At 34.1% G+C, this 15,517-nt stretch overlaps 1 protein-coding gene across 2 annotated transcripts in view; it reads left to right on the forward strand.

Annotated features, from left to right (window-relative positions):
- Nucleotides 1-15,353, forward strand: part of LOC112858054 (lipopolysaccharide-responsive and beige-like anchor protein) — a 245,590-nt gene extending 230,237 nt beyond the window's left edge. For both annotated transcript variants that reach the window (XM_086704118.1, XM_086704117.1), the window contains exons 32-34: nt 5,423-5,501; nt 6,319-6,452; nt 14,200-15,353. In XM_086704118.1, the coding sequence (XP_086560244.1) occupies nt 5,423-5,501; nt 6,319-6,452; nt 14,200-14,321 (335 nt within the window). In that variant the 3' untranslated portion in view covers nt 14,322-15,353. The remainder of the gene's footprint in view (nt 1-5,422; nt 5,502-6,318; nt 6,453-14,199) is intronic.
- The last annotated feature ends 164 nt before the right edge of the window (nt 15,354-15,517 follow it).

Here is a 15,517-nt window from a genome sequence, read left to right on the forward strand (position 1 = left end):
AATTTTGCTAGTAGTCAAAGAAGTGTAAATGGCTTATTCTTTATTTAGAGCAATTTGCAGTATGTATCAATATTTAAAGTGTATGTTTGGGGCTCCAGGGTGGCCCAGTTCATTGTGCATTCAACTCTTAATTTTGGCTCAGGTCGCAATCTCAGGTCATGGGATTGAGCCCTGCATCGGGCTCTGTGCTGAGCGTGGAGCCTGTTGGTGATTCATTCTCTCTCTCTCTCTCTCTCTCTCTCTCTCTCTCTCTCTCTCTCTCTCTCTCTCTCTTCTGTCTCCCTCTCTCCCTCCCTCCCTCCCTCCCTCTGCCCTTCTCCCTGGCATCCTTGCATTCTCAAATAAATAAATAAGTAAATAAATAAAGTGTATGTTTATTGACTTCTAGGAAGTTACCTCCAAAAAATCAAGGAGTGCACATAGATTTATGTAAACAAATACGAAACACTATTTATTATGGTTAAGAGCTGGGAATGATTCAAATGAATGTCCTTGAATTTTGATTGGTCTGATATATACTCATTATTAGAAGCAGATTATGATATATTTCTTTGGTAGGAATATTATGGAACAGGTGGAGAAGAAAAGAATCTAATCACATGGCACACAATTTTGTCTGTCTTTAATTCCACTATAGTTAATAGTTTCAGGTGTACATTATAGTGACTCAACAGTTACATACATCACTTGGTGCTCATCATATGGTTTACAATTTTGATTTGTCACAGTACCAATGATGACCCCTTGCATTGTTTGATTAACATGTAACTGCCAACTTTCTATATTGTTAGTCTTTCCCTTTTGTAATTAATAAGTGTTTTGTGGGAAGGTGCTTTGAAATTATTTAAATATCCTGTTCCTCAGATTGTTACTTTATCATAACAGTATGGCCTTTTGGCTTCCTATTTTACTGGATGCATTGAATCAGTTATTATTTATTTTTATGCTCAAATTGTCTCCAATTTGATTTATGGTAGTCCCTTCAAGTTGGCTTCTGTGTGTTTGTGAATGACAGCCTATTATTCCGTGGGCATATCTTTGCTTTCTAAAAAAAACAAAGCTAGGTGTTTTTTTTTTTTTTTTTAATTTTTTTTTTTTTTTCAACGTTTATTTATTTTTGGGACAGAGAGAGACAGAGCATGAACGGGGGAGGGGCAGAGAGAGAGGGAGACACAGAATCGGAAACAGGCTCCAGGCTCTGAGCCATCAGCCCAGAGCCCGACGCGGGGCTCGAACTCACGGACCGCGAGATCGTGACCTGGCTGAAGTCGGACGCTTAACTGACTGCACCACCCAGGCGCCCCAAAGCTAGGTGTTTCAAGATCTTTGTGTACTTTTCTTCCAGAGATCTTGAATCAGCCATTTCTCTCTCTTAGTGAAGAATAGTATTTAGGAGCAAGATCTGGACATGGGATGTTCAAATATTGCTGCTCTCAAGTCCTCTCAGTTGAAAGAACTAGGGACTATATATATAGGAGTATGTATTTGAATGAAGGAATATATTTAATATATACTTTTATATATGTCTGTAGTGAAACCATGGATTCACACAAATGCCCTTAATTTCAAACTATTACCTCAAAGTTTTTTTTAGTTTTCTTTTCTACCTAAATGCCCTCTTACATTATTTGGGCTCCTATACCTTGCTCCGGGTCAGTGTAGCACCCATTCAGATACAAATACTTTCCTTGATCTCTTCAAGCTAACTGCTTCAAGTCTGACTAGTTCAAGAAGGTTTGGAAAAGAGGGTCCTTTTGCTCTTTAAAGCACAGCATTTTTACATTGTAGTCATCCTGGGAAAATAAGTGATTCCACTTGTAACGCAAGATTATAGATTCTCAGAAGCTCTAAACTTTTAAGTCCAATTACATTTACTGCCACATTTGGTGTCCTTTAGTAGTGAGGGAAGTCATGGAGATGGTCTCCTGTGGCTTACACCTTTGGAACCAAGTAACAGCAGGGCCCTTAGTCTTTAGACAGTCACCTTCACCACAAGTAAATCATTATATTTACACAGTATGTTGAGACGGTACAATTGTTTTTCCTCTAGGCCTCTAGTTTTTGTGATCTTGAGGTTGCAGACTGGCAAAATGAAGATTTCAGTTAAACAGTTCTTCCTTGGTCTTTTACCATATCTCAGATTCGAATCTGTTGCTTTCTTGATTGTATCCAGTTTTCTCTTACAATTAGGTCTCAACTTTGGCTACTGTTGTTTAAGATGCCTTTGATTGTAAAATGTGTTGATTTGAGAAGTGCTATCATGTGGAAAAATGTGCATTTTATTTTGATAAATAGGTTGTAACTGAAAAGAATTCTTACTTACAGATTTATTTCTGGCTCTTCTAAAAAAAATCCGATGATTTTTATCTTTCTCGGCCTGACTTCATGTAAAATTTGTATCAATGTGCTCTAACCAGAGACCACCAGGAATAAACCCTTGGTCGAATATGTTAGTTAAGTGAGGGAGAATGCACACACATGATGAGGAAGTTTGGGACATCTCACTAATAGAGTATTAGAAAAGGTTTATTATAGGGTTTTAGATTGTATTAGGTGATTTTAGGGAGAGGTTAGGAAGTGGGCTTCCTTCTGATTTGAATATTGTGAGGAAGCATTGGTAATTAATTCTGTGATAAGGTATCCTAATAAATATCATCTAGAAGCGTGGAAGCCCAAAGCAATAATTTATAAAGAAGTCAGTCATTCATATTAGGATTTGGGATGTTTGGCCATCTTTGTTATTTGGACAGAGTTCATTTTTGTCTGTTGTGAAAAAATTACATGGTAGTATTGTTTTGTGTTGATTCATCATGATCATGGCATGGCTTTATCTGATGTTGATGCTTTATGAAATTGTTTATATTCAATATTAAAACATCAAGACCTAACTGTGGTTTCTAATCAGGTCCTAACAGCAGTAGGGACTAATTGATATTAACAGGCTAGCTCCCAATATCAGAGGCTGCTTTTGTATCTTCTCAACTGTTTCTTCTTTCTTTCTGTTTGCTATATGAACATCTTCTTCTCTCTTTTATCTGTCTTTCTGTCTATGCCAATTTGTTCCTTATGTTCTTCCAGCATACCTATATCTAAGGTTTTGAGAACAGATCAAAAGCATCAGATCTGTGATAATGCATAGGTTCCAAGATCTTTTAAGCCCCTCTTCTGTATCATCTTTGCATATTCTTTTTTTTTAAAGTTTATTTATTTATTTTGAGGGGGGGAGCAGAGAGAGAGAGAGAGAGAGAGAGAGAGAGAATCCCAAGTAGGCCCCATGTTCAGTGCAGAGCCTGACACAGGGCTCAAACTCCTGATCTGTGAGATCATGACCTGAGCTGAAATCAAGAGTCAGAAGCTCAACCGAGTCACCCAGGTGCCCCTCTGCTTTGTGTATTCTTTTTTTTCATTTGCTTCCATATGTTTCCTGTCTTCTTTTGGACTGTTCCTCTACAGAATTGTGATAGGATTTCAGTCTGTATTTACACAAGTACTAACTTGACATCCATTTAAGATACTGCTTTCGGAAATGGAAAGTTTACTTACTGAATTACAAATGCAAGTAAGATGTGCATGTCCCTCATACCTATGGACTCCAGGTTGTTAGGATTATCTTTCCAGTTGGATTTCAGTGACTCTTGTGGTCCCTATGTTATAGAGAAATTATTTGACACTGTATATGTGTATTCTTTTTTTCCTAATATTGGCCTTAGAAAAAGCAAATGGCTTTTGTTTCTTTAGGTCCTACTCCTAGCTTAAATTGAACGTTCTATCCCATATATCCTGATTCTTAAACAGGAACTTTATTTTCCCCCTACTTTCTTGAGCTTTTAGAACTCTTTAAGCCTCAGTAAATTAGCCTCCAGATTAGTCTTCTAGATTCACTTTTTCAAGACTTTTCATAATGTGAGGCACCTGGGTAGCTCAGTTGGTTAAGTTTCTGACTTCGGCTCAGGTCATGATCTCGCGGTTTGTGAGTTCAAGCCCTGCATCGGGTTCTGTGCTGACAGCTCAGAGCCTGGAGCCTCTTTCAGATTCTGTGTCTCCCTCTCTCTCTGCCCCTTCCCTGCTCGCACTCTCTCTGTCTCTCTCTGTCTCAAAAATAAGTAAACATTAAAAAATTAAAAAAAAAGACTTGTCATAATGTATGTTTTTGTGTTCCTATCCATTCTTTAAGTCTTCCAGAATTACTTTGATGGTGATTATTTTTGTCTTGCCAAGTAAATGTGATAAGCACAGGTATTTGTTGAAAACAAAGATGATTATTCTTATATAGGATAACATAGTTTGAACATTTTATACTGTAAGAGGATGAATTGGCCATTCAGAAAAATATACAAGAGTATTTAAGGGTATCTGAGAATATTCATTGGAGAGTAAAATAAGATCACATGGTAGAAATTAATTTTACACGGTAGTTTAAATAAAAAGAGGGACATAAAAAAGTAAGAAATAGAGAAGCATATACCAGGTGGGAAGATAGACCTGTAAAATATGGGAAATGGAAATGATTAAAGGAATAATTTCTGCAATTAACATAAATTGAGGACCTTCTATTATTGTCAGGTTCTCTAGGCTTCTAGAGATATGGATAAAGAAGAGGAAGTCTCTGCTTTTAAGAAGATTAGTATTGTAGGAAGAAGGATATTTAAAAAATCATTTGACATGCTGTGTTACAAATACACTAACAGATTATGTTTTTATTACAGTGTGGACACAAATGAAAGAGTTTAAATTCTGTTTGAATCATTTAAGAAGTGTTTCTCAGATATTCACTGGATTATGTTGGACTAGATTTAGGAGCAGTCAGGGTATAGCATAAGTTATTTGGTGTTCAAGGTCAGTTTTCATGGTAATGGAGATATACATATTTAAGGGTAAATTTTGAGTTTCTACTTGTAAATATCTATTGCCACTTGTTGAATAGAAGAAATCATAACTGCAGGGGGCCGCCTGGGTGTCACAGTCCATCAAACATCCGACCCTTGATCTCTCCTCAGATCATTCTCATGGCTTGTGAGTTCTATCCCTGTATTGGAATTCTGTCTCTCCTTCTCTCTACCCTTCCCCTGCTTATGCTCTCTCTGTCTCTCTCTCAAAATAAATAAATAAATAAACTTAAACTACAAAAAAAAAAAAGCAAGAAATCATAACTCTGGTTGAATGAGTCAGAATTTAGTTTTCTATTACCTCTGCAGCTGGTGGATCATAGGGTTACTTTGTGTAATGATCAAACTTGTAACTAAGATTTAGAAATGATTCAAGGAAGATCTTATTAATTGGTAGAGTTTAATGTTATCTAAATTATAATGCACATTTAAAACTGCATTCTGTTTTTTGTTGATTTGTTATAAAGATAGGTTTTTTGTTTAAACCTTTGTATCTAAAAACAGAAAATTCCTGTAATGGTTGTTTTCTTTTACAGGTGGTAGATCATCTAATGCAAAATTGCCCTCGGTTCCAACAGTTGGTTCAGTTCCAGAAGACCAAGTTTCAAATATGAGGTATTTAAGCTAATTGGATATTTGTGATTTGTTCTTTTGATGACTCTTTAAACTCTCTAGCTACAGCTCTTTGTTTAAAAAAAAACTTTATTTTTTCTACTTCTTTTTTTAAATATAAGTGACATTTAGAACATTTTAGAAGTTCCTTTTTAAAGATTATGAGATATAAAAAGTTTATGAGAAGTGGCTATTAAAGTAAGTGCTGCATGAATAACAAATTCTTAATTACACAGGGCCTGCTTGGGATTCTGTCTCTCCCTCTGTCTCTGCCCCTCTCCTGCTTGCACTCTCTCTCTCTTTCAAAATAAATAAACTTAAAAAAAAAGAAAGAAAAAACTGCTATAGACGTAGATGTCAATGGAAAAGAATATAAAGTGATTAGGTTTATAAACGTATATTGAGTCTGTATTATATGCTGCAGCTGAGAACTTAGAAATGAAGACATAGTTCTTGAGCTCAAAGTGCTGATGGTTAATTGGTGAACAGACAAATTTGGTAAGGACTTAGAGTTTTTTTTTAGGTTAAAATGGTGCTAAAATTAAAATCAAGTGCTCTCAACTGACCCATTAAGATTTCCTATAAAAGCTTATCCTTGGAGTGGTTTTTTACCAGATTGTTTGTCAGGGCTGGGGATGATGATGTAGAACTGACTAACAAAGGGCAATCCAGGCAGAAGGAATGATATGTATAGCAATAATGAGTCCTTACGTAATTTTTAATTTCTCGTGAATTTTACATTTCTGTGGAAGCTCATTTTAAAAACTGAAAGTTGTAAATTCTAATGAAAAGTTCAGGTAACTTAACATCTTTTCATTAGTATTACAGAGAGACTTGAACATGCTTTGGAAAAGGCAGCTCCTCTTCTGCGAGAGATTTTTGTGGATTTTGCACCTTTTCTTTCTCGGACACTTTTGGGTAGTCATGGGCAAGAATTGCTAATAGAAGGAACAAGTAAGTGATTTTTCTGTATGTCACTTTATAAATATATATTTAAATTTATATTTAAAATTTCAAGCTTAACTTAAATAGAAAATATGAGATGCATGGAGTTTCATTGCTCAAGTATTTTCATCCTTTGACAAGGATTCTTACAGAGGCTGTATCTTGTGAAGAATATGTCTCGTCTAATATTCTTATATGTTCAAGATTTTTTAATCGGTGAATTGGATGAAACATAAAAGTATGTACTGAACCAAAGAACTAAGACTTAGATTTTTCTTAATGCATTGATGGAAAGATTAGTGTTATAGTAGTATTTATATGGGCTTTTACTTGAACTTAAGATCCAGATAAACAATAGTATTGCCACATATTAGATAAATGAGGAATGTGTTATTTATCTTTATTAGTAGAATTCTGTTTTATAAAGAAGTGGAAATAGCAGTAGTCTTGTACTCTATCCTGCTTATATCATACATAGATTACTGGATCATTTCTACTTCAAAGTAGCATACTTTGAGATTGTGTTAAACTAGATAGCATGTAGAGTTGGTTGCTGAGTGAATTGGAAACCATGCTGTTTATGGACTGGATGAAAAGTTTTGGGACTTTTTTTTTTTTTCCTGATAAGGGGCACTTGTTATGTAGTCAGTGTTTTCTAATAGAATGGGTAACTCAACCAAATGGTATCAGTTCAGTAGAGAATGGCTTTTCAAACAATTCTTTTTGAGAGCTTAATAGACTGACTTCAGAATACCAGTCCTCATCCTTATAATGAAAAATTTTTAAGGATAAGCTAGAGGACTTTCATCAGTGATAATACAGAATTGATTTTTTGTATTCAAAGTGTTGGGCTAGAAGTTTGCCAAACTCTGGCTTGTCTGTGTCCATGGTTGATGGTTTAAGATAAAATACTTTTGTTTTCCTAAAGCTGAAAAATCATGGAAAAATAGAATATCTATAGCCCAGTCTCTTTAAATATGGATTTACAGCTTTAGTTATCATATTTTTTTGTTGAGCTATGGTCAGTAGATGATCTCTTGAGGAATTTCTTAAAACTTGTAAAAATCACTCTTTTCATAGAAATAAGGATATGGAAATTCAAGGTATAGGTAGGTTAATAGCTTAGTAAGTTATCTGTATCTCAGCATTACCTAGGAGATACCAGCACTTTGTAAGTAATAAGCTTCAGCTGACATGAATTTTATTATCATCTCTGCTATAGATGTATAGGGGGTTGGTGGTGAGTGATGTCATTTCCATAGAGGGAAAAGGTAGCGTTGAATTTATTTGAAAAAGTTCAGGTTTTAGAAATATTTGATTAATGTGGGGTAGAAATTTACATTATCTGCCAAAGGATATAATTTATTTAGCCATGCATGGACTATTTGATCTAATGAAGTAGTAAGATTTGAAAGATAATGAGTTGAAAAATTAAAGGATGTCTCCGTAATTCATACTTCACATGTTGTTTATTTTTTAAAGTGGTGTGACAACTTAGGAACTGTATTTCATTAATATAAAATAAATTATTAATTACAGCCTTTTGGTGTAGGAAGACATTGTTGCTTTTTAGTTGGTCTTTGAGTTTTATAATAGATCAAACAAAATAGGATCACCTTAGATACTCGGAAGTACTAAATTTGCCATTTCTGGATCCCTGAATAAAATTTAATTTATCAACTTCTTACTGGTAAATTCTGATAAACCAGTAAGCAATAGTGCATCATCTTCCTTGTTATCTAAAAACCTGAGCAGTGCCTACTCATTGGACTGTGTTCATTATAATAGCAAACAAATCTAAGAGTTTTACGTTACTTATGTCTGTATTTTAGGTTGTGAGGAATGTTTTGGTTGGTGGTTTTATGCATTGTGAAATAAAGAAGTTTTGAGTAGAGGTATTTGCAGCATGGTACTATACAAAAAGCACTGGACTCAAAGACAGGAAACCTTGGTTTTAATCCTGTGTTTGCCAGTCACTAGATGTATGACCAGACACTGTATAGTGTGTGTGTGTGTGTGTGTGTGTGTGTGTGTGTGTGTGTGTGTGTGTGTGTGTATTTAAAAGTTTTTAAAGTTTATTTTGAGAGAGAAAGAGAGCGAGCAGTGGAGGGGCAGAGAGAGACAGAGGGAAAGAGAGAATCCTAATCAGGGCCTGCAGTGTTAGTGCAGATTGTGACGTGGGGAGCTCGATCTTACGAATGGTGAGATCATGACCTGAGCCAAGATCAAGAGAGGGACATTTAACCGACTGAGCCACCCAGGTGCCCCTACTTTTACATTTTTTAAATAATTTTTTTATTTAAGCAGTTTTAAATATGTTAAATATTTATAATAACCATGAACTTATTGCCAACTACCAAACCATTTTTGTTTTGCTGTTTGTTATATCTACCTGTTTTTTTTTTTTTGCTTTAGTACTTAAGACAATTCCAGACATTTTGTCATTTTACCCTTAAATAATTAATAGTCCATGTAAAAAAGGATATTTTCCTTTATAATCACAATTGCTCCTCTTACACCTAATATTCATAATAGTTTTGTGCCATATCATACTCAGTTCATATTCATTTTCATTTAGATGTCTTTTTATAATTGGTTTTCTTCTAAGATACAATCAAAATCAATTTATTGCATTTGGTTATGTCTCTTAAGTCTTTATTAATATCAAATAGTTTCACCCTATTCTTCCACTATTTTAATGCTATTGTTTCTTGGTGATGTCATTTAATTGTTTCTCTGTCCCATGCATTTTCTAATGGCTTGAAATTAGATTTAAAAGTTTAATTAGAGGTAATACTTAATATTACATCATGCTTATTAGAACCACATATTTTCTGATTGTCTCAATTGTAGTGATATTAACCTTCTTTTTCAATCCTTTATAAGGATTAATATTTTATTGTTTAAAGAGGTCCTCCAAATACAAAGAGAAAATTACTTAAAAAATATATTCCATCTTAGAGTTACCATATGTAAGTTCATTGGACAAGTTTTATAAATCTAAGATTTGTTATAGGGTGTTTGTGGTCTTAGTTTTCCTATACCTTAAAACATTTGGCTATTTCACTGTTACTCATCAGTTATTCCTAACGATAGTAAGGACTAAAATAATAAGAATACAAGAGTACTGGAATTGCCCCTAGAATTTATGCCACGATAGGAAAACAAATCATCACTATCAGATCACCCCCAGTTTTTACTGCATTTCTCAAAGTACATGATCGTATTTTATTTTATTTTTTTTTTTATTTTTTTTTTTTTATTTATATATGAAATTTATTGTCAAATTGGTTTCCATACAACACCCAGTGCTCATCCCAAAAGGTGCCCTCCTCGATACCCATCACCCACCCCCTCCTCCCTCCCACCCCCCATCAACCCTTAGTTTGTTCTCAGTTCTCAACAGTCTCTTATGCTTTGGCTCTCTCCCACTCTAACCTCTTTTTTTTTGTTCCCCTCCCCCATGGGTTTCTCTTAAGTTTCTCAGGATCCACATAAGAGTGAAACCATATGGTATCTGTCTTTCTCTGTATGGCTTATTTCACTTAGCATCACACTCTCCAGTTCCATCCACGTTGCTACAAAAGGCCATATTTCATTTTTTCTCATTGCCACGTAGTACTCCATTGTGTATATAAACCACAATTTCTTTATCCATTCATCAGTTGATGGACATTTAGGCTCTTTCCATAATTTGGCTATTGTTGAGAGTGCTGCTATGAACATTGGGGTACAAGTGCCCCTATGCATCAGTACCCCTGTGTCCCTTGGATAAATTCCTAGCGCATGATCGTATTTTAGAAGATAGAAATTTGTTTTCTCAGTGAGAGCAAAAACTGGTATGGGGGGGGGCGTGGGACAAAAACATTTTAGGTATTATAATGATTTGTGACCCTCCAAAGGGCCACATACATCTATAGAGTACATCTTTAGTATTAAAATTTCATAGGGGTATAGTTAAGAAAAAAATGGTCTGAAATGGCTTCCCAAGTGGAGAGCCGTAACGAAAAAAAATTGAGAAATATTGGTGTAAAAGAATTCTGTGGACATTATCTTTGTGGTCTGATTTTCAACTTTCATTGAATTTAAGAATTCAGAGTTGTTTATTTTCTGCTCTAATGGTATGGTGATAAAATTGACAGAAAAAGACATTTTACAATTAGACCATCTGAGGATGAATTTAAAGAGACAGAGAACAGCACTTATAAATTTTATCAAACTCAGAATTCATTAGTGCATAGTATATTTCTGTGTAAAAAGGAAATTGGTTTTCTCAGCATGTCATTCAATAGAAAGGATTTCAGTCTTCAAAATTTATGCAATGTTTTCTGACAAGAACCTGGAACATCTTATTTTGCTAAAAAGGCATGTGACTGTGTTCTTCCATTGTTCGTGATAGTTATACACCACAGTTTACTTGGTATAGTTTCTAAGTGAGTAAAAAAGGCAAATGTGTTATATGAAAATGATTGGAAGGAAAAGCTCATGTAGAAATGAAAAAATTCAGTGGATTGATCATTCTAAATGGTGTTTGAAAGTCTCAAGAAGAAAATGTTTTACAATTCTGGATCAAAGAAGATGGCTGTCTTCTTTTCAACAAAATTTTGAATGATTCATCTTTTCCAAACTATCTGATGATGTAAGTTCAAGAGAAAGGACCAGAATTAATGATAAGCTAGAACCTATTAGAAGTTTATTTGAAATTTGGAATTAGTGTTTACAAGATGGATATATTGTTTACAGATTGATGAGGAGTACTTAGTTGTATCCAAAGGGCATTGCTCATGCAGGATATATACAAATTCCTTTAAAAGCAGGAAAATATAGAATAAGAATTTGAGTTTATTATGCATAAATTCTTATCAAAATTTCTAATGCTGTTTATAATTATCCCTCCTGTAAATTGTTTAAGATGACTTAAAAATATGTATAATATAATATATATGTGTGTGTGTGTGTGTGTGTGTGTGTGTGTGTGTGTGTGTGTGTGTGTATTATAGTGTGAGCAGGGGTGGGACAGAGAGAGGGAGAGAAAGAATCCCAAGCAGGCTCTACCTTGTTAGTACAGAGCCCAACACGGGGCTCCAACTCACAAACTGTGAAATCATGATCTAAGCCCAAGTTGGTTACTTGTCTAACTGAGCCACCTAGGTGGCCCAAAATTTGTATATTTTTAATAAGGCTTCTTACATTCCATAAGGCAGATGGTCACGACTGTTTGTCATGGTCTGCCTGCTTGAAAGTTTAGACAGATCAGTGGGTTTAAATGTTATGTTGTTTGCTTAATATCTGGTAAGTCATTTAATATTTTTGAGTTTTAGTGGTAAAGAAAAGCACTAGTAATAGAGGTAGGATAAATAGTCTTTGGTGAAGAAATTATAGTCATCTTTGGTAATGAAACTCCAGAGGAGTGTAAAACTTCTGGCTTTGGTATCTTGAGTTTGTCTTTTTTGAAGAGACTGAAATTGCGTATCTTAGAAAAATGAACCAAAAATAAAACCAAGCAAAATTAACCCTACCATTATTCTGAGAGGCTTTTAGGGAGGTTAGGTAATATGCCTATTCAGATCTCTGAGCCTGTAATAACTTGTTTGCTTTCTGCTAACTGGGGCGATAATAGGATGTGTTTTTGTACAGAATGAAAATTGATACTTCTGCAGGAACTTACAAATTCACTCTAAGTGTTGTTTTAGGGCCTCCTTTGGATAATTATTAGAGTCTGAATGTAAATCTGAAGACAGATTTACTGGCTTATAATTCATTTATTCCTTTTTCATACATGCAACCAGTGTCATCCAAAGGCAAAAAAAAAAAACCCAAAAAACAAAAAACAGTTAAGTTGTGTAACCTGATGCCAAGTCCTTTATTGGGGATGTTTCTTGTTTATTTACTCTCAATGTTATATATTTTTGTTTACAGTATTAGTTGCCCTTAAGCAGGGAACTTATAATTAAAGGACTATTTGTCCTCTAAAGCCCATTTTCATTTAAAATTTAATATACCATCCATCCTGGTCTTCCTCCTCATCCTTTACAAATCTACAAATCCCCAGTCCAAAAAACATGAATTGTTCTAATCAAACTGTGAAATGTTATTTATTTTACTATTATTGAGTACTCAACTCATTAATCAATGAATTCTAACTTTTCATGGCCCAAGGCCTTTTGTGTCACATTATTCTTTTTCTGAGTGGATACCAAAGCCTGAGCCAGATCAGAGCCCAAATGTTTTGCCATGAAATGAAAGTTGGTAGGAATTCTGGTTTCCTTTGAATATAGCAGTTAGGAATAATGACCTAATTGTAGAAAGATCTGAATTTCCTTTTTGGAAGTAGTAGCTTTTAAGGTTGAAATATATGGAACTTCCTATAGTTGGTACATTTTATGGAAAGTGGCAAGGTTCTAGACCAGCAGAAGGCTACACCAGCAATGACAGATGGACTATTGGTATGCTTCCTTTTGGCCTTGGAATTAGCCTCCTGAGCTATGCTCATTTCAAGCTCTACAGAAACCATAATTTAGTCTGGTTAATGACCTGCTTTCTTAATGCAACATGTAGATGTTCTGTGGCTAGTTTTTATGCTGGTGCTTAACACTATTACCATCATTATTTCTATGTTAAATATTTTTTCAAACCATTGAGAAAAATGGTTCTTTTCTAAAAAGCGAAGGGGGGAAATATCCTATTTAATGAGAATGCTATTTATAAGGCTACAGAATGGCAATGTGTGCCATTAGCAGGTATGAGCCAACATGACTAAAAGAGGTAAGGGGGAAGAACTACAGAGATAGAAGATTAAAGAAAGGGAATAGGATGGAATGGGCTGCCTGCAGGAGCTTTAATGGGAAGAAAGAAAGAAGATAATTCTCTATGGTGTGTAAGAGGCCACCAGGAATTACTTTAGTTGTTAAACCCTGGATTCCAAACTTGTGTTTGTTCAAAAAAATACAGAATAAAAAATTATATTTTTCTGATTATTAGTAATGTATTAATTTAATGCTTTTAATTATGGGCATTGCTTTTTTTTTTAACATACTGGTTATAAAATGTTCTTGTAATGTACTTTTTTAGATTTTATTGGTAATCAAACTAAGGCAGTCTTTAGATATGTATTAATTGTTTAAAAGTTTCTTCCTGGGATACTTTTGGTGAACCTAAAGGAAACAGAAAAGAGAAAATGTAAATGAATTTATTTACAAGAAATCAAGAATATATAACAGAGAATGCTTGCACTTCTGTTAAGGTTTAGTGTGAGGTCACAGGTCAAGGTACTAATAAGAGTGTTTGGGATGTCTGCTGCCATGAAACAAAATGGAAACTTGATTGATAGCTAGAGGGTTGAAGGGAGAGAGTGTGGTGGAGAAAGCAAAGGTCAGGGAGCCATTTCCCTTCTCTGCATGTATAACAATCAACTCTCTCCAAAACAAAATGTAGATGATATTGATCAATATGGCATATGTTGTGCACATTTCTATGAGTATTGTGAAATGTCATTATATGTGGAATTCTAATAAGTGTGTTAGTAGTTTGGACACTGAAATGAAGTAGTTTACAAAAAAATTGTGGTAGTTTTGATACCAAGTTTCAAGTAATTACAGAGTACCTTGTTTACTCCTAGGATCAAATGTGTGTGGGTTTGGTTCTTAGCAAGATGTTTAATTTTATTTTAAAAACCAGTTTGGATAAAGTTGTATAACAGATCCCTCATATTTGTTTTATGCTTTGTAATTTTTCTTTTAAATTCTCTTTAAAATAGGTCTGGTTTGCATGAAGTCTAGTAGTTCAGTTGTGGAATTGGTTATGCTACTGTGTTCTCAGGTGAGTGATAAGAATAAATGTTGGATTAAAAGTAAATTCTTGCATGAATTTATTTTATAAGGAAGTTACAAATGTTTCAGTAGAAATTTTTGCTGTAATAGAGTTTTAAGTTTACAGTTTTAAAATTTTATTTGTATTGCAAAAGGATTACTTCTTGTGTTTGATACTAACAGATGATTTTGTAGTGAGTGCTGAGAGAAAACAGATGAATGAGAAATAGGTTTTTAGAGTCACATTAAAAAATGTGTATAGCAAATGATCTTGAGATGGCTAAATTTCTTTGCTGCATATATTAAGGTTATAGAAACAGATTTATTTCTATACCTTGTGAAGTGCCACTCTGACTCCCCTAGGAATAATGGGTTTACTTCCCTTTTGTGTAGAGGTTATAAAATGAGTGATAAATAATTTTGAATTCTTGTCATTGCTAATTATTTTTGACATACGGAGTAGATTTGGGAAAACGTCAACAAAAATATGGCAGCCATCATAATAAGATGTAGTAAATAAATTCCTAAAGCAAAATTGCTTTCAGCGTTCAGAAATTTTATACCTCATATGGTAAGCTTTAATGATTTTTAGAAAACTCATGTAAAAATCATGTATCCTGGGATGGTTTTTCTTTTCTGTTTTGCAATTAAACAGATGAATGTTTTTATTGAGAGTTTTCTTTGTAGTCTCTTAAAAATGATACCTTGCTGGTAGTAAATTCCCCTACTTAAAACTTTAAAATAGCCTTTTTTAATAGGAAGGGTATTGGTCTAGAGGTCAAGGGTTCTGACCCATTTCAAAACCTTTGACCTTCATTTACAACTCTTGTGGTTTACTTGCCTGACGAATAAGGATAATGCAAAATTAATGTTTCTTTGCATCGATTTATTCATTTTAGTGCCTATATTGCCAAATTTATTTAGACTGTGCTGATGGACATTTCATGAATACAAATTAAAGAATCATAGAAGGTGTGAAAAATCAATACTATGCATTGTCAATAAAATGCAATAAGAACAATTACTTCTAGAGATTACACCCTAATGGATTTTTATAATGAACTTGTGAGGAGTAGTTATGTTTCTAGTGAGCTTATTATTCTTAGATTTAGCAAGAATCATGTTTGTATAATTTAATCATTTCCTTTAGAAAACTCCATTGCTTTAAAAGCTTAATGTAGAAAAATTTTCATTAATCTGATTTGAAATAATTGCTTATTTCTTGGATCTAAATTACCATATACCATTTTAAACCAACGCAAAATT

Source organism: Puma concolor, chromosome B1 (genome assembly GCF_028749965.1).
Source record: "Puma concolor isolate L17-30 chromosome B1, mPumCon1.1.hap2, whole genome shotgun sequence".
NCBI classification, from domain to species: domain Eukaryota; kingdom Metazoa; phylum Chordata; class Mammalia; order Carnivora; family Felidae; genus Puma; species Puma concolor.